Source organism: Sarcophilus harrisii, chromosome 6 (genome assembly GCF_902635505.1).
Source record: "Sarcophilus harrisii chromosome 6, mSarHar1.11, whole genome shotgun sequence".
NCBI lineage: Eukaryota > Metazoa > Chordata > Mammalia > Dasyuromorphia > Dasyuridae > Sarcophilus > Sarcophilus harrisii.
In genome coordinates this window covers 202,328,730-202,349,317 of record NC_045431.1, presented here as the reverse complement: position 1 = coordinate 202,349,317, position 20,588 = coordinate 202,328,730, and the positions used below count along the sequence as shown (strand labels likewise).

The window sequence follows — 20,588 nt, the reverse complement described above, 5'->3', positions numbered from 1 at the left end:
AGGTCAGTAGTGTGAAACTCTTGATATGTTATTTTGTTTTTTGCTTCTTAACTTCAGCCTCACATCCCATCACAATCTGTAGAAAAGGCCTGTCTAGCCTTCATAAATAAACATAATTAAAATAGGAGTGCTCAGATATCAAGCCAAGTTGGAACTACAGTAAGAATTTGTTTAAATGGGTGAAATGGTGATAAAATTAGCTCTTGGCATTAATTTTCCTAAACATCCCCATCATTCCTGAAAGAAAATACTTCTTGTAATTGTGTCTGAATACGATGGTTTTCTATAAAGAGTTACATTAAGATTAACTGTGTTGGACTTGGCTCTTTTCAACAATGGGGTGATTAAAGTCGATTCCAATAGACTTGTAAGGGAGATAGCCATCTACACCCAGAGAGAGACTTTGGGGACTGAAAGTGGATTACAACATGAATATTTTTACCCTTTTTGTCATTGTTTGCTTGCTTTTTTTTCTTTCTTTTTTTTTTTTTCCTTTTGGTCTGATTTTTCTTATGTAGCATGATAAATGTGATTATGGTTAGAAATATTGTTAGAAGAATTTCACATTTAACCTAAAAAAAAAAAGCTACATCAACCAAAAAATGCTACCTGAACAATTATGTGTGGTGTTTTGACTATCTTTAACACTCATTCCCCTTTGAATTAAACCCCTTTATAATAAATGAAAATGTCTCCCAGAAGTTTTTAGGAGCTATTTTTTTAAAAATTTTCTTTTTTCTTTAAAATGTTTTTATTATTAAAGTTTCAGATGACAATGAACTACCCACAAGTGCAACCCTGAAGGCTTCTGAAAAATCAACAATGGAACAATTAGTGGAACGAGCCTGTTTCAGAGACTATCAGCGTTTAGGTCTAGGGACCATAAGTGGCCATTCTTCCCGCTCCAAAACTGAGTATTTTAGGATTACTGCTTCAAACCGGATGTATTCTCTCTGTCGCAGGTGAGTGCAATTGTGCCTTTTTGTTCCCCCTTTGCCTTAGCCTTCTCATGTTCTCATATACACAGGAAGATATTTACTCAGAAAGACCAAAGAAAAGTTTCTCCATCATGAGGAAAGCTTTTGCTGCATAAATTTCATGTCAAGGCAAAGGGTCTTGTTTCTCCTTAATTTTGCTTTTTTTTTTTTTTTTTCATTATATTGTTTTGGCTATCAATCTACTTTACAATGTGGTTCTTTCCAGAATTTTTTTTTGGGCGGGGGGAGGGAAAAAAGTCTAACTAAAGGTTACAGGGCAAACTTTACAAGTTTGGGAATGATTTAAGCCTGAAAAAGTGGTAGCACTTTGCTAGATGAGGAAAAGCAGCAAAGCTAAGTATGATATGTGCACCTTTTCTGTGTATCATACAACCTGGACTTTTTTTCTTACTGTGATATTACATATTAAATGTAATTTAATTTCTGTATTGTTTGCCTAGATTTTAGATCTTTTAAACCGTGAAAGATAAATTCTATTGAAATTAAATGTATTGAGAGAGAGAGAGAGAGAGAGAGAGACATATGTATACCTATCAATTTTCCACAAACTTTATCACCACAGATGGTTTTCTTTGTTCTTCATGAATTCATACTCCTAAATTTTTATTCCTTTTTTCTATACATATATTTCCTTTTCATATTATAGTTAAATTTCACAAAAATTATCTTGAAACTTGAAAACATATTAGTGTTCTTTGAGGTTTTGATACAAAAGCAAATGCCTATATTAGACCCAATTTGCATTATGTAAAATACACAGCATTTTTGTAGAGATCTATGGCTTCATTTTATTGCTGAATTTAATAACATTATTACCTTTTGCTTTCACCCCCACAGCCCACTGTCATCTCTTCTTTATGTAATGACTAGGGACATTGTTTTATTTACGTACTTTAATTCTGATATTAGACTGGTAGACACTGTCTTGATTTCAACAAAACATATGACAAAATTGTCATGCTATTCTTATAGACAAAATGAAGGAATAGAGGCGAAATAGTAGGATGTGTAGGTGGGTTCAGAAGCATTTGAAGTAATGCCCAGACTGAAAGAGTAGTCTTCAATGGTCTCATGTCAAAGTGGAGACAGTTTTGTGATACTGGCCCCAGCAGCTGGCCTTGGCCTAATGTGATTTGACGTTTTTATAATTGCCTTGGATATAAGTATCAATGGCATGCTTCTCAAATGTTTGGATAATATTAATCTGGTTGGGATAGCTAACAACATTCTGGATAACAGACTAGATTGTGAAATCTCTCAATAGGGTATAATGTGGACTAGATCTAATAATATGAAATTTGCTAGAGATAAATTTTACATTTTGATCCAAAAAATCAAATTTAGAAATGAGTAAGGCATAGTTAGCAATAACAGAAACAATATTAAATTTTAGTGAATTGCAAGCTCAATAAAAAAAAGATAGTGAAATTTGGGAGTTTGAGAAGCAGTTGCTGGAAATGTAGGGGGCGACAAAAAGGAAAAGAGAGGGAAGGTAACAGAAAGAGAGAGACAGAAAGAGAAAGAGGGGGAAGATAGAGAGAGTGAATGAGAGAGCATGAGAATGGATTCAGTCTAATAGGTGCCCAGGCCTGGACTACAAGCCTGTCTCACTGTATTCTGCTCTGGTCAGATGATACTGTTGTCTTCAGTTTATTCAGGGTACCACATTTTAGCAACAGTGTTTTTTAATCAGTACCAAATTGTTTCAGTAATTACTGGTATCCTTTGTTACATTTAGTTATTTATTTTGAGATTATCAACCTTTTTTTTCCTTTATGTAAATTTTATTATTTTTTCTAGTTCTATAAAGTAATCCTTTGGCAATTTGGTTAGTATGATATTGAATAAATAAATTAATTTAGGCAGTATTTTTATCCTACTCATGAACAGTTAGTATTTTCCCATTATGTATACATGTATTTCTGTAAGCAGTTGTTTATAGTTGTATCTACATAGTTCTATCGTTTGTCTTGGAAGGTAGACTCAGATATTATTTTATATGTTCTGTAGTTATTTTAAAGGAATTTCTCCTTTTCTTACTCAGTTTAATTGGCATTACAAAGAAATGCTTATAATTCATGAATTTATTTTATATCCTGTAAGTTTACTAAATATATTAATTTTATCAGTTCATTTTAGTTGACTCTTAAGAGCTCTTTAAGTGCACCATCACATCACATGCCCAAAATGATAATTTTGCTTCTTTTTTAATCTATAATTATTCCCTCAATTTCTTTTTTTAAATCTTATTTCTTTTGCAATCATTTCTAATGCTGTGTCTATTAGAACTGAATGTGGTGAGTAGTTAGGCCAGGCTTAGGGATTCGGGGTGTGGTTTCTGCTAGAGATAAAAGTCAGGTGCCACTGGTTCTGTGTGTCCAGGACTATAGCTAGCCTCTTCTCTTATACTGTGGTACAAGTAATGGCGCCTGTGCCAACCTCGTCCAAGCATGGGCCCTAGCAGCTCCCAGTCCAGTGCTGTGAAACCCATGGCAGCCACGTGTCTTCCAGACAGGGAGCCTTCCATGTCACAGCACCTAACGTGTGAAGTTTCCATAAGACACCGCTCCTTCCCTTCTCTTGTCTCTTTTGGGGCTGTCCGGATAAATTTTACACCAAGTAAAGACAAAGGTATAGGGGGTCTGTCATAGAAAATAATGGACCTGCAGAGCCAGTGCCAAACAAACCTGCACCATGGGATTACTGGAGATGCTTAAGCGGGTCTACCCACTGCTGAGTCTCCCCGGGCGTGACCTCTAGCAGCAGAGGGAGAGGAGGGGGAGCACAGAACTAAGGCCTTCAGTGGGAAGAACAGAGGTCAGATTTGTGATGTGAAAGTAATACATGTGGAGGGGAGAAGGGGGAGGGAGTGTGTCCCATCACAATTAGCTCACAAAGGAAATAACATACATGCTCAAAGTGGGTATATATAGCAATCTACCTTACCATGCAGGAGAGGAGCTAGATTTGGGGGGGGGGGGGGGGGGGGGGGGGATAAAGGAGGGGGCATATGGGGAAGGGAGTGGTCAGTAACAAAACACTTTTGAGGAGGGACAGGGTGACAGGAGAGAGAGAACAAATGGTGGGAAATACAGTTAGCAATAGCAATTGTAAAAAATATTTTTGAAGCAACTTTCTCTGATGGGATATTATTGTTCTTTGGGAAATGATGAGTAGGATGCTCTCAGAAAGAAAAATAAACACCTGGAAAGTCCTCCATAAACTCAAGCAAAGTGAAATGTACTGTAAGCAAAGAAATAGCATTCTGAGATGAGCAGCTGGGAATGACTTAATTATTCTCAGCAGTACACTGATCCACAGCTACTCTGAAGGGCTTATTATGAAAAATCCTATCCATACACAGAAGAAGAATTGATAAAATCTGAATATAAATTGAAGCATTCTCTATTTCTCTTGCTATCTCTCTATTTTTAACTTAATGTTTCTTGAGAGTTTTTATTTTTATTAGGGTAGGAAATCTCTTTTTTTTTCACAATTTGACTTTTATAGAAATGTTTTGCATAACTTCACATGTGGTTTCTTAATTTTGGGTAAGAATAAGGGTTAGAATCTAGAACTCAAAAATCTTAAAAACAAATATTACAAAAAATGTTTTAAATGTAACTGGGGAAAATATTTAATCAAAGATTAAAAAAAGAAAATAAGACAAGTACTTGGAAAGTAAATTGGTTATCATAATAGCTTAAGTGATAGACTCATTTGGAAGGAATCTGAAAGATCATCTAATCTAACCTAAAGAATGTTTAATCTTTTTTTAAAATTTTTTTTAATTTATAAGTTAAATTGAAAATAGAAAAAAAATAATTGTCACAATAGAACATGAGAGGATTCAAAACATGTAACAATAAATTTCCATTTCAAGAAAGCATATGTAATAATAGAACACATCAAATTTAAAATTTTCCCTCTTTGCTTTCTTATAGATTTTCCTTTCTTCTGTGCTGAGCATTTTTTACTTTATTCTTTTTTCCCTTTTCTTTTTCTCCCAGTATACACTGTGAAGTGTTCTACATTCACCTAGAGGTGCAATTTTGTTTTGGGGGGGTTTTGTTGTAGTTGTTGTTTTAATTTAGTTTTGGGATTTTTTTTCTTTTTTGGTGGGGGAAATCTGGAACACTTGGAATTTTCTGACCATCTTCCCAGAATTCTCTCTCTAGCATTTTTCTACTTCATCAGAAAGACTCTTCCCCCAGCAGTGTGTTAGAGGAAAGGTAACAGATGAAATATTGCCTTCATTAGGAATAGTGAATTAGGGAGAAAGATTTCACAGCTTAGAATGGATTAAAAACCAGAATCCAACAATATGTTGTTTACAAGAAACACACTTGAAGCAGAGAAACACACACACACACACACACACACACACACATACACACAAAGGTTTAAAAGTAAGGGCCTAGAGAAAAATCTATTATGCTTCAGCTAAAGTTAAAAAAGCAGGAGTACCAATTATGATCCCAGACAAAGCAAAAGCAAAAATAGATCTAATTTAAAAAGTTAAGCAGAAAAACTACATCGTGCTAAAAGGTACCATGGACAGTGAATGATATCAATACTAAACATATGCATATGTGTGTGTGTATGTGTGTGTTTTCACCAAGTGGTACAATACATCTAAATTTTTAAAGGAAAAGTTAAATGAGTTATAGGTGGAAATAAAGAGTTAAATTATACCAGTAGAGACCTCAACTTCCTCTTCTCAGAACTAGATAAATCTAACCACAAAATAAACAAGAAATAAGTTAAGGAGATGAATAAGATTTTTTTTAAAGTCAGATATGATAGACCTCTGGAGAAACCTGAATGGAAATAGAAAAGAATATGCCTTTTTCTCAGTGACACTTGGCACCAATACAGAAATTTTAGGGCATTAAAAACCTCACAACAAATGAAGAAAAGTAGAAATATCAAATACATCATTTTCAGATCATAATACAGTAAAAATTATATTCAGTAAAGGGCCATGGAAAGACAAATTAAAAATTAATTGAAAACTAAATCTAATCCCCCAAAATAAAGAAAGAACAAATTAAAGAAATAATAAATAATTTCACTGAGGAGAGTGACAACAATGAGATAAAATACCAAAATTCACAGGATGCAGCTAAAGCAGGACTTAGAGGGAAATTTATATCTCTTAAATGTTTGCATTATTAAAATTGAGTAAGAGTGGATCAATGAATTGGGCAGGCAGATTAAAAAAAAAAACTAAATTAAAATCCCTAAGTAAACACCCGGTTGGAAATCTTGAAAATAAAAAAAGAAATTAATAAAATTGAAACAAAACCATTGAAATAATAAAAGTTACAGCTGATTCTATTAGGGGTGGAGGAGACAATAAAATATATAAATCATTGGTTAATTTTATTTTTAAAAAGAACAAACCTAAGTTACCAGTATCAAAAATGAAAAGGGTAAATTCACCACCAATGAAGAGGAAATATTAGGAAATATTTTGCTCAATTATATATAAATAAATATGGCAATGCAAGTGAAATGGATGAATATTTACAAAAATATAAAAAAGAGCAATGAATTCCAATATTATATAAACTATTTGGGAAAGTGGGTAAAAAAGGAGTCCTGCCAAATTCCTTTATGACACAAATTTGATGCTAATACCTAAATCAGGAAGAATAGAAAACAGAGAAAGAAAATTATATACCAATTTGCCTGATGAATATTGATGCAAAAATTTAAATAAAATACTATCAAGGAGTTTACAGCATTATACCACAAAGATTTTCCACTATGACCAGGTGGGATTTATACCAGGAATTCAAGGCTGGATCAGTATTAGGAAAACATAACAGTAATAAAACCAACAAAAATCATATATTTATCTCAAAAGATGCAGAAAAGCTTTTGACAAATTTTCTCACCAAATCTGCAGATTAAATCATAATCATATACCACATTTTCAGCCATTTCTCAATTTCTTGTTCTTTGCCATCCTTAAAAAGCTGCTATAAGTGTTTTTGTCAAAATGGATATATGATTTAGATGTAAAAAGTAATACTATAAACATTAGGGGAGCCTGAAATAATTTAAATGTTAGATCCATGGATAAGGGAAGAACTTATTACTAAACAAGAGACAAAGAACATTAAAATATGTAAAATAGATGATTTTGATCACTTTAAGTTGTAAAAGTTTTACACAAACAAAACCAATGTAGCCAATATTTGAAGGAAAGTAAAAAACGTGGGGAGAGGAATGGAATTAGAAAAAAATAAAATATTTAAAAGGAAATAAAAGAAATATTTCACTATTTGATAAGGAAGGAGAGAAGAATAGCGGACAGGATGGTCCGCTAAAATAGAATCAATGAGAAGTTTCACAGAGGGCATAGAACAAGATGGAAACAAGATGAGTTGAAATTTCTTAATGGAACAAAGGGAACAAAATTGACCATATTCCATTGTCCCTTCCAAAATCTCAACTTAACCATGTTTCCTAGCTGGTGTTTGAAGCTCCTCTCTTCATCTTCTTCCATTCTACTTAAGGAATGACTGTGTTAAATTTTGTTGTTTTTGTTATTCCATATCTGTAATTTAGTTTTCTAGGGAGCTTCAAGAAGGGAAACTTCCTCTTTCCATGCGTTTTAGGAGTTCTCTTTTATAGTCTTAAGGAGTTACACAGGACCCTGAGTGACCTGACCATAGTCACAGCCTGTAGAGACACAAAAATAAATAAGATAAAAAGTTTAACCCTCATGGAAAGTATAGTTAGCGAAGAAGGCATGAATGCAAATGATTGTGATATAAAATAGATAATGATAATTATGAAAATAAGACAAAAATCCAATGGAGAGGAAAATCATTCCCTTCTGGGAAGGAAGGTAGGACAGACCCTCCCTCATGGAGGAGATGATAAAGAATAAGATGTTAATAGGGCAGAATAATGAAGAGTCCCAGATATACAGTGAGAGGACCTGGATTCAAATCCTGGCTCTGTCACCATCTGCTTATGTGACCTGGAGAAAGTCCTTCATCCTCTGTAGTACTCACTTTCCTACCTATAAAATGAGGGAGCTAGCATGGTTATAGGTAGCTCTTCCAGCTCTTAAGTCCATGATCCTTTGGTTTATATGTGATATAGGATTATAGTCATACTTTGTGTGTGTTTTTTTTTTAATAATTTGGAATTGGATTCTCCCATCCAGTTAATCTGAATAAGTGAAATTTTACTACGTATTAGAAATCCAGAATAAGGCTACCTATGATACCAAACCTTCAAAGTGCTTTAGGAATATGAACACTTGAAGCTTGGAAAATAGTTTTTGTATCTTCCCTTGTTGAAAGAGGTAACCAGCATATCCACTTAGGAGCTTTCCTCTTCATCTTCAGAGCTGAGCTTCCCAGTTAACTGGAGTAAGGAGGGCAGTGGTGGGTGGGCAGTCTCCTCAGGATTGAGTTTCTAAATGGACTTGTAGAAGGAAGTATATCAAATTCCTTGAAACTTGCCCATCTTTTTACATTCACTGCACTGCAAAATAAGATGTTCGTCTGTTTTTCTCCTTTTCTTGCAACGTATCCTGAAATTTTCAACTAATCTGTTTTTAAAATAAATATCAGTATATAGTGTTAATAAAATATTTAAACACACTTTGACATTTGAACATATTGTCCCAGTACCAGCAATGATTTGTTTTTCGTTTTTAATCCTTTAGCCATCTCAGGCAATCATATATTCTAGTGCTAAAGTCTTTGTTTTGTTTTCAGTGATCCAGTGAGCTGTTGGCACTGTGACATGTCATTCTCATAAACCGGACGCCAAATCATTAATCTTTACGATCTTTATTTCAAGTTGAGGAAAAGCAGAGCAAAATTAAGAACACGGTACAAGGGGAAAAAACAGGTTCAAACTACAGACTTTTTACCCGTCATCTTTGCTTTCAGCGTCCTCCAAAAACAGGACTTGTGCCACTAAGAACTTGTGCGATTGTCATTGAAAGTGTCCTGTTTTAAAAAAAAAAAAAAAAAGGTTCCCATTTCAAAATTCATTATAGAAATAAATGAAGAGAACAAACAAATTGTTGATATAAGCCAGTCTATTCCACCAAGGGATCACACATGTTGCCATTTAAATTGTGGTTCTCTCTTAAAATAAGATTTTCTGGAGCTTTGAACAAGCATTTTGATATTCTCTCTCTCTCTTTCTCTCTATCTCTCTGTGTGTCTCTCTCACACATTCCTTCATCCCTTCCTCTATTTTTCCTCCCTTTCCCTCCTTCTCCTCCTTTTTCCTTCCCTCTTCTCTCCTGCTCTCATTCCTTCTCCATTTCTCTCTCTCCTTCCTTTCCTCCTTAACTATGGAACTAAAGTTACCCAGGGCTTTTAGTGGTACCTCAAGCTGTCCAGGACAGTAGCTTACCAAGAGTGGCTCGCTGCTATCGACAAAACCGCCTGCCTGTTGTCTGCTGGAAGAACACCAAAACCAGTACCCTTCTGCTTCGAGCTGGTGGATTCCATGGAAAAGGAGTTGTTGGGCTTTTCAAATCCCCAAACCCTCATTCTACAGGTGAGTACTCAGTATAGCCTGTACAGACTGAATGTGTTCATTTTCCTTACCAGGAAAAGCCATGATTAGTATACCACTGTTATAGTCCCAGCTCTTCCATTAATTTTATGCTGTCATGGCCCAATCATTTTCCTTCTTCATATCTATATCCATAAGGGTCCTTATGTCTCCAAACATAATCCTAACCTATGTCTAAGTTTTCCTTATTTTCTCTCATGTTCTCAAGTATAAACACCATTTACTTCTTTTACTTCTATGTCATACTCTCATTTAATTGATGAAAACCCTTTCCAACTTTACTAGTTAGCCATAATATAAGCCAAAACTATGCTAACCTTGACTATTGGTAGTTCATTTTTATTTTGACCCAGGTCTTAAAAATTCTATTCAGTACTTGAATCTTAATAAAAGAATTTCTCACAAAATTGTCTTTAAAAAATACCTGACAGAGTAGCAGGAAAAACTACTGAACTCCTCCAAATAGCTACTTCAAAAAGACCTAGAAAATGCACATACCAACTTGTGATTGGGAACACAAGGAAAAATAACAGTATGTGAGATTTCTAGTTTGAGCAGATAGATCTGTGGGTCCTGGGGAAAGAAATCTGACAAAGGCATGCTATGTGGAAAATTTCAGAAAGCTGAGACCATGCACCAGCATAGTCAGGTCTCAGGCTTATTTAGAAGGATTCTGTCTTTCTTTAGGATGCAGGAACAGGTGCCGGCTAGAAGTTCTGTCATTTACTCCCCAATTTCAGATCACAGATCTAGAACAGACTGAGATGGGGGATCTGCACCTAACCTTAATGACCTAGGATGAAGAACAGTTATGGGCCCAAGTCTGTATGCTGAGTCAAGAATGAGTTCAGAAGCAAATAGTGTCTGGGTGGCTTGGACCCAGGAGTATAGCAGTCTCATTTCCAGCCCCCAGCCCAATCTGAAACCTTTAGGGGAATATAGGAGTACTAGAGCAAAAGGGAGCCTACATTTCTATACCTCTGAACCCATAGAGCTTTCCAAGTGTGCGAAAGTGGCTCAGTCTAACAGCAATCTGACTGGAACTTCCAACCTGGGGCAACCCACAGAAGTGTGGTACATTCCCAAACTCAGGTCAGGAATTTGTAGATCTCAAACTAGGAAGGCAGTGGTCAGATTTTTCCCTAAATCATGTTACTTGAGTTTTCTTTAGATTCATTGGCTAACTGGTGCCAGTAATCCAACATAATACAGATGTGAAATTTTTCAGTTTATTCATTCAAAATGAAAAAAATTCAAACTTTCACCAGAAGTTAATGGACATATGAGATTCTGATAATTCATGTAATCATTCTTTAACCAAGGCAAAAAAGAGACATGCTTCTTACAAAAGGTTGGTCACTTAGAAAGGAAAGATGTACTTGTTACAAGAAAAGATGCTTATCACTAGTTACAAAAGACGTATATCCTTATTATGTATAGCCATTTACACTAGATCAAATAGAATCACATCCCTTGTGAGACAAGGTAAAGAAAAGGAACAAACTTATGAAAATTTTCTTTTTGAATGAGAAAGCCTCTTTTATAGCAATTAGAGCTTTAAAGGAGATATTAAAGGAAATCAACATATTGCAAGCTGCTCCTGTGATACAATCCTGCAAGATGATGAATATAGAAAAATGAAGTTAGTTATGTCAGCTCTTAAAAGACCAAACTTAGCTATTAAAAATCCACTTTTAATAATCACAAGAATTTGGGAACATTAAAAGCTTAGTGATCCAAAGCCTGACCTGTTCCTGAGACTGAAATAACACATTAAATACCCCAAGAAAGCAGCAAAAGGTGAAAGGGGAAGATAAACTCATCCCAGATGTTCCCTTCACAAGTGCAAAGAACAAAATTCTAACATAAAGTTAGAAGAAGATAATGATTCCAAAAGGCCTGCAAGCAGTTTCAAAGAAAAATTCAACTTGGACACAAGTTTCAGTAGAATTCATAGAAAAAAATGAAACAGCTTAAAACAAAATGAAAGCCCCCCCAAAAAAAAAAAACATTAATTACTAACTGATTTTTAAAATAAAATATGAACACTAGAGAAAAAAATTGGAAAACAAGTTATCTTCAGCAAGTAATTTAACTACTACAATCCTCATTTTAATATCAGAAAACTGAAGGTGGGGAGAGAAAGATTTAGAAAAGGAAGTAATGGCTTAGAACAAGAAGTACAAAATCTTGCCCAAGAAACAAACTCCCCAAAGTTAAAAATGGACCAAATAAAAGCTAATGACTTCGAGACAATAAGAAATACTCAAAGTCAAAAGATTGAAAAGTGTAGGGGGAAAAATGTAAGGGGAAAAATAGCCTATAAAAACAAATGAATGGGGGTGAGAGGAGATTTAAGAATCAATTGACTATCTGAAAACGATGACCAAAAAAAGATCTTAGACACCAAATTTCAAAAATCATAAGAAAACGCCCTAATTCTCTTTAAACCAGAGAATAAATAGAGAAAAAGCAGATTATTTTGGATCACCATCAATAACCTCCAGAAAGAAACTATGAAAAGAAAACTCCCAGGAATATTGTTTCCAACTACAGAGTTTCCAAGCCAAAGAAAATTATATTATAAGGAGCCAGAAAGAAAAATTTCAAGTACCAGGGAGTCATAGGATCACATAAGATTTAGCAGCCATCACATAAAGAAACTGAAAGCTTGGAATATGGTATTCCAGAAGGCAAAAGATAGGCTTAAACCAAGAATAATTTGCCCAGAAGAAATAAGTATAATTCTACAGGAGTAAAATGGATCTTTAATGAAATACAGAACTTTTAAATATTCTTAATGAAAAGACCAGAGTTGTTTAGAAACATTGAAATAAAACCTGAGAATCGAGAGGTAATTGTGAGAGAGAAGTCATAAAAGGCTGAATAAGGATAAATTATTTGCCTTAGATTAGGGGATGGATTAGTCTTAAAATAAGTTTTAACTAAGAAGGGTTGATTTCAAGGAGGGACTTTAAAGAAAGAATAAGAATCTATTGGGGAATCTGGGCAAGGGAAAGACGAAAGGCATAAGTGACCAGATTATCCCAAACCTTATGCTGAATTCACTCATACTCTCTCACCACACTCATCTTTTTAAAAGAAGAGAAGGGAAAATATAAAAGAATAGAATGAATGGAGATTCACAATTAACATTAATAACACAGTAAATATGAATGTAAATAGTATAATCTCATCCATAAAATGGAGGACAGCAGAATGGGTTAGAAACTGTAATCCAACAATATGTTGTCTCCAAAAAGAAAAAATTGAAAAAGAAGCATCTATTAGCAATCTAAATTAAATGAATGAATATTTATAAAAATATGAATTGCCCAGATTAACAGGTTTAAAAAATAAAGGACTTAATCTAATATCAGAGAAGGAAATTAAACAAAGTATAAATGAAATTCTAAGGAAAAATATCCGAGGACCAAATGGATTTACAAGTAAATTTTATCAGATATTTTAAGAATTAAATACAATATTTCACAAACTTCAAATAACTAGGAAAGAGGCCTTACCAAATTCCTTCTGTGACAAAAATGTGATCTTTGTATCTAAATGAGGGAAGAGTCAAAAAAGAGAAAGCAAACAGAGAGATATCCCTAGTAAATATTCATCAAAACTTTTTAAATTATTAATAAGGAAACTATAGTCACATATCATAGAGTTTATGTACTGTAATACAAACAGATTATATCAGGAATAAGGAAATGGTTTAATATAAGAAAACCATAAACATAATTGACCATATTAATTACAAGAATGACTTGTCATATGATCAGTAGATACAGGAAAAGATTTTTATAAAATACAATACTTATTCCTGTTTAAAAAATAAAACACTAGGAAACATAGGAATAAATAGAAATTTCATTAATGTGATAAGTATCAAAAAGATCAAGGCAGCATTATCTGTAATGAGGATAAAACAGAATCCTTTTCCATCAGCTCAATGGTAAAATAAGGATGTCCATGATCATTATTGGTCTTTAGAATAGAATAGCTAGAAAGGCTAGCTGTAAGACCAAAAAGAAAAAAAGAAATTTCAAGAATAAGCATAAGCAAAGAAAAAAAGAAAATATTTGCAGAAGATTCAGTGGCTTACTTGGAGAACCCTAAGTACAAGACATAAAATAAACCCCCATAAATTATTAGCATTTCATGTTACCAACAAAACCCAGCGGGGGAGAAAAAAAAAAGAAATTCCACTTAAAGTTATTACAAATAGTATAAAATACTTGGGACTTTTCTGCCAAGACACATGCAAAAATACATGTGTACTCTTGCAGAGGATTCTAGGAAGATGACAGAATAGGTCAGAAATTTTTTGGCTCACTGAAATTCCTCTACAAAAAAAAGACAGAACATCACCTCCGAACAACAGAAATAACAAGAAATAAAGAAATAAAAAGCAGTGGTCCTCCTAAAACCATTTGAGAAGACCCCAAGAAAGACCCAACCTCCTGGGGCAGAGACCTGGCTTGAGTGAAGCACAAATCCTCCTGGGACCAGTTCTGCAAAATCATCAAAGAAGCAGCCCGTGGGGCATTTTGCCAACAATGTGGAATCTGCCCACTGGACAGGAGAAGATTGCAGGAACCCGGCATAGCTCTGCTGGCTGGACCCCAGGACCTGCTCTACACTAGTCAAAGGCAAGGGGCAGAAAATCTATTAGCAGGAGGCACTGACAGGAGAGCGGAATCCCTGCTTCCAGTTTCTGGGCAGAGAGGACAGCTGTAACTTGCAGCCATCAGAGGGAATGCAAAGGGAGTGAGATCATTGGTTGGGGGCCTAACCATGGTTTAGGAGTGAAAAGGAGAGCCCAACGTTGGGCCCTAAGACAGTCCTCAGAAAATAATAATAAGAAGGACCTGAACTTAGGGTCATTCCCCATACCTTGGGACTACAACTTGATTATCCTCATATCTCTTCATAGCTCCTTAAAAGTAAGTAAATAAAAATGAGTAAGCAAAGGAGAAAGAACCCCAACCGTCAATGGTAACTCTATAGGGATCAAGAAGACCTGTTCATATCCAGAGGAAGATAAAAAGCTTAAAAAAAAAATCCACTCCTTTTTCCATGAAAAGCATCAAATAGCCCCCAACATAGAGTCTTGCAAGAAAAAGACTTTAAAAATTAAAAATGGGAGGAAATCAGGGGGAGAATAAGAACAATCCAAGAAAAATATGCAAAAAATCAAATTGAAATAGAGAATTAAAAACTTAAGAAAATAATTCCTGAAAAACTAGAATTGGGCAAAAGGAAGCTAATGGTGTTCTAAGATACCAAGAAATCAAAATAAAACCAAAAGAATGAAAAAATAGAAGAGAAAGTAAAACATCTTGTTGAAGAAACAGCTAATCTGGCAAACAATTTGAGAAGAAATAATTTTAACAATAGTCAGACTACCTGAGAAATACAATTAAAAAACAGAAGCTTGATTGAAGAAAATTGCCCTGAGGTTCCAGAACAAGAAGGCAAAATAGAAATAGAAAAAAATTCACTGATCACTACCTGAAAGAGATCCCAGGAGGAAAACTTAAAGGAATATCATAGCCAAGTTCAAAACTATAAGGTTAAGAAGAAAACATTGGAGGCAACAACCACCAAAAATAAATTAAATCTCATGTAGTTAAAGGATTATACCACACCTAGCAGCTATTCTGTTGAAGGAGGATAATTCTTGGAATACTATTCCATAGCTCAAAAGAGCTGGGGTCAACATTAAATATAATCCTGAATAGGGGGGAAAATGGACATTTAATAAACTGAAAGACTTGATGTTTTTGTAATAAAACCCTCAGAACTTATAGGAAAGTTTAACATATAACATCCAGAAGAACTATAAGATAACCATTAAAGAACAAATGCTAGAGACTTGATAAGATCAAATTGTTTATTTCTTGTAAATGTTAAAATATAAGTTCTTTTATAACTATCATTTATATTTGGGTAATTTAAAAGAAAAGCTTGGGCTGAACTGAGTATGAAGAGGTGATTCTAAAAAAACAAACTAAGCAAAGACTTAAAAAAAAGTAATTCATACAAATGAGGCATAAAAGGAAAAAATTTATAAAGAAGCAACTAGTAGGGGGGAGGTTGAGTAGTGCTGAAATCTTACTCTCATTGGAAATGGGTTAAAGAAGGGATTGGGATATACAGAGAGAAGAATTCTAAATTTAAAAAAAAAAATAAGAAGGCAAGAGGATAGGGTGGGGTGAAAGGATAAAGGAGGGACTTTTTAGATAGGTTAAGGAATAGGAGGGCAAAATAGTGGTAGATGCTGCTTTACGAGAGTGAGAAAGAATAGACTAAGTAAGATAAGAAGGAGAGAATAGTGAGGAAAAATAGAAAGCAGGAAAATACATAAATAATTATACCTTAGAATATTAATGGGACAAATTTACCCGTAAAATGGAAATGGATAGCAGATTAAAAATTTGAATTTAAAAATATGTTGCTTTTAAGAAACATTATAAAAATGAAATACACACAAAAATGAAGGACTGGAGTAGAATTTATTCTATAAAAAAGCAAAGATATAATCATTATCTCAAAGTTAAAATTAAAATATTTTATTCAATCAAAAGTAAAAAAGAGAGAAACTACACTGTGTCAGCAATATTATTCAATATTGTTTTAGACCATTTAAAATCATGATCTCAAACAAAGTTAAAATTAAAATATTCAATCAAAAGTAAAAAGAGAGAAACTACACTGTGTGTCAGCAATATTATTCAATATTGTTTTAGAACATTTAAAAGAAACATGAAACCCCATTCATAGGGACTGAACTGATATTGGGCTAATCAACTGTAATTTGACACTAACATACTGATATCATTTTGGTCCTTTTCAAGAATGAAAGACAGCAACCAAGACCTTTTAAAATATCTAAGAGAGGATATATATTTGAGTGTATACCTGCTAAAACAGACACAGAAAGGATATGAACATAAACATAAAACACTTTTTATACAAATAAACTCATCTAAAATAACTGAAATAAAATTTATTGTTCATGGTTAAAAAAGCCAATACAATTTTTTAAATGCCAGGTTTACCTAACTAATGTTGTCCCAATTAAATCATTAAAAAATTTATCTGAGTTAGAAAGAATAAAAACAAAGTTTATCTGAAAGAGCAAAAGGTCATAACCTTCAAAGAAACAAGGGCAAAAGGACGCTAGATGGCACAATGGATAGAGTGCCGGCCCTGAAGTTAGGAGGACCCAAGTTCAAATCTGGTCTCACACACTTAACACTTCCTAGCTGTGTGACCCTGAGCAAGTCACTTAACCCTAATTGCCTCAGCTGAAAAAAGGAATAAAGAAAGAAACCAAGGGAAAATTATAGATTCAGCAGTATCAGATCTTAAACTATATTATAAGAGAGAACGCTGTTGAAATGTAAAAAAAAATATATTCATAATAACATATATATTATAATTTTGATTACTTTAAAATACTCTTGTATAAATAAAACCTATGTAGCCAAGAAATGAAGAAAATTGGGACAAAAACTTATAGTCTCTCAGATAGGATTGGAATTGGATTGGATTGGAATATTACTATGATATAGAAAAGGATGATCTGGTTGATTTAGAAAAATATGGAAAGACTTGAACCTATGAAGGAAAATGCTATCCACCCTAAAAGAAATGGATGTTGGATAAAAATATAGTACAGCCTTACAGATATCTGTTGTGTATATAAGTAATGTGTATATTTATATATGTATTATTTGTGTGTGTATCTGTGAAGGTTTTTTGGAGGCAGCCTTAGTTTCAATTACAATCAATAATTACTCCAAAATGCAGCCAGCTGGTAAAAATGCAAACGTTTATTTCTCCTTCCAAATTAGCCTGGTTAGTTGAGGCCTAACTCTCTGCTTTTGGTTCTAAGAGCTCCGCCCGAATGTCTCCAAATCCAAAGGTTTGTCCTTCTGACTCCAGCCAGCACCAAGGTAGAAAATACGATGAATCTCTCCTGCCTCAAAGATAGGGCTTGTAGGCTTTCTTCTAGAGTGCTCCAGTCCCACCCCAGTCAACGTTCACAAGAGAACTCTTTCAAGTGGCTTACTGGAGCTGTATTTATGCTACTTCTCCAAGAGTGGGATTGTGGGATATCTCCCAGCATGCTCTCTGGCCCTAAGGGAGGTGTGAATTCAGATATCTCTTTCTAAACCCTGAATCTCCCAAACGTGTGAACTTCATTGAGTACTTAGATACTTAGATACTTATGAGCTCTCTAAAGGTGTGAACACAAGCATTGTTTCCATCAGTATTAGCAACTTATCACCTTGTAAGGATTCGCTCTAAGGTGTGAACCAATAAGCACTGTATCAATTCTATTGAGTTAACACCAGGATTCTGACATCACCCTTGAATGTGATTTCACCTTGTTTCAAGTTGAGTTGACACTAGGATTCCAACATGTATCCACACACATAACAACATTTAATTGTAAGCTTCTTTGGGGCAAAAGAAAAAGGGAGAAAAATAAAGTAAAAAGTGCAGAGCAGAAAACAAAAAAGCTGGGAATATTTTAAAATAATGTGTAGTATTTATTATAAAGGTTTTCTTAAAGTGGAAATTTATTGTTTTATATTGAATCATTTCCTTTGCTGTATACATGGCAATTTTTTCTCTTTTCTCATTTTGTATTTAAGTTTAAATATTTTAAATACATATTTAAAAAAAAACACTACACAAATGTAAAGAGATTTAAATAATTAGGGGAAGATAGATTGCTTTTGGGTAGGCCAAGCCAATATAACAAAAATGACAATATGTCCTAAATTAATGTATTCAGAGCCCTAACAATCAAACTGCCAAAGGATCATTTTATGTAGAGCTTGAAAATTAAGGACAAAATTAATCTGGAAGAACAAAAGGACATTTGTGGATAAAAGTGGGAAGTTAGTGGGTCTAGCAGTATCAGATCTCAAACTATACTGTAAAGCACTATCAAAACAACTTGATACTGCTTAAGAAACAGGCTGATCATTAGACAGGTTAGTGTACAGAAGTATACATAGTTAACAGAAACAAACACAGGCACAGTAGCATGGGATTTGATGAACTGAAAAATTGCTATTTTGACAAAAATTCACTATTTAACAAAAAGTTGAGAAAATTGGAAAACAGGAACTGGCAGGAACTAGGGAAAGACAGACATCTCACACTATAAACCAAGATAAGTTACAAATGGGTATGTGCCTTAGACATAAAGCCTGATATGATAAATTAGAGGAGCAAAAAAGTATATGACCAATATCTTATTAAATGTGGGTGGGGGAGAAGTTCATAACCAAAGGAGAGAGGTTCACAGGAAGGAAAATGGACAATTTTAATTACATAAAATTAAGAAATATTTTTATAATCAAATCAGCTAAAATTAGAGGAGAAGTAAGAAAGTGGGAGAAAAACCTTACAGCAAATTTCTCTAATCAGTTTCTCATTTCTTTATTTTAGGGGCAGGAAAGAGGTAATTGGGATTAAATGACTAGCCAAGGGTCACACATCTGTGTGTATCTGAGGCCACATTTGAACTCAGGTCCTCCTGATTCCAGGGCTAGTGGTTTATCCATTGTACTAGCTAGCTGCCCCAAGTCTCATTTCTAATATATGTATGGAACTGATTTAAAATTATAAGAATAAAAGCTGTCCTCCAATTGACAAGTAGTCAAAAAATATAAATGGGTAGGTTTCAAAGCAAGAAATCCAAGTTTTTTATAGTTACATGAAAGTTATTTAAATCACTAATAGATAAATGCAAATTAAAACACCATTAGGGTTCTACTTTATACCCATCAGATTGGCAAAGCAGAACAACAACAAAAAAAATGACAGATGCTAGAAAAGTTGTGGGGAAATAGCTACATAAGTACTCTCTCTTATAGAACTATTAATTATTCTAACCATTCTGGAAAGCAATTTGCAATGATGCCTTTTGACCCAAAAATAACACTATCATGTCTTTGTGGTCCCAAAAGAAATTGGAAAAGGACTTATGTACAAAAATATTTATAGCAACTTTTTTTTAGTGGCAAAAAAAAAAGGATGCTAAAGAGGGTCCCATCAAATGTTGAATAGCTAAAGAAGTAACGTATGGTACATAAATGTAATAGAATACTCTTGTGCTAGAAGGAATGCTGATGGAGAAACATGTGTAGACTTATTTGAACTGATGAAGAAAGAAGTGAGCAGAACTAGGAGAAGAGTTAAATAATAGCAGCAGGGTTGTAAAAACAAACAACGTTGAAAGATTTGGGAACTCTAATCAGAAAATGCCTAACCACATTTACAGTGGATTCGTGATGAAGCTCCTCTCCTAGAGTCAAGTATAGATTGAGACTTTTTTTTTTAAAACGTGGCCAGTGCAAGAACTTATTTGGTTTAATTGTGCATGTTTGCATCAGGAGCTTTGCTTTTCTTGCTTTCTTAGTGGTGGTAGACATTAGGAGGGAGAAAAGGCAGATCTCTGTTTTCAAAAAAAATAATAATTTTAAGTTTTAAAAAATAATGTGAGTACCCATCACCGGTTTCCATCCAGACAAAAAAATGAAGGATGAGATCCTTTCTCTAAATCAGGATTTCTTAATCTGGCATTCATGAATTTGTTTTTTAAATTATTTTACTAATTTTTTTCAATTTTTTTTCTTGTACTTTCCTTGTAGTCCTATCTATCCTTGTTTGTGCATTTTAAAAATTTACTTTGAGAAGGAATCAGTTCACGGACTTTACCAAAATGGTCCACGACAAGCAAGGCTAAGAAACTCTATTCTAACATTTTACCCCAAAGAAAGAATGAAGCAATTTGTGGGCACCAATTCTCTCTACAGCCATCTCCTTGCTAGCTAAACTATCTTTAGTTCTTCTAGCGTCCTTCTGTATTCTTTCTAAGGTCAGCTGCCTCCTTCGGTCTAATTTGGCTCGATGAAAGTTAAGACATCCTCTGTTCCTGGTGTAGAATATTTTAAGACTATGTGTATTGAAGTCTGAACATTTTTGTAATTTTAG

The 20,588-nt window shown here is 34.0% G+C and overlaps 1 protein-coding gene across 4 annotated transcripts in view; it reads left to right on the top strand.

Annotated features, from left to right (window-relative positions):
• Positions 1-20,588, top strand: part of SBF2 (SET binding factor 2) — a 430,203-nt gene that overhangs the window by 356,913 nt on the left and 52,702 nt on the right. For all 4 annotated transcript variants that reach the window (XM_031941976.1, XM_031941975.1, XM_031941974.1 and 1 more), the window contains exons 26-27: positions 764-962; positions 9,346-9,542. In XM_031941976.1, the coding sequence (XP_031797836.1) occupies positions 764-962; positions 9,346-9,542 (396 nt within the window). The remainder of the gene's footprint in view (positions 1-763; positions 963-9,345; positions 9,543-20,588) is intronic.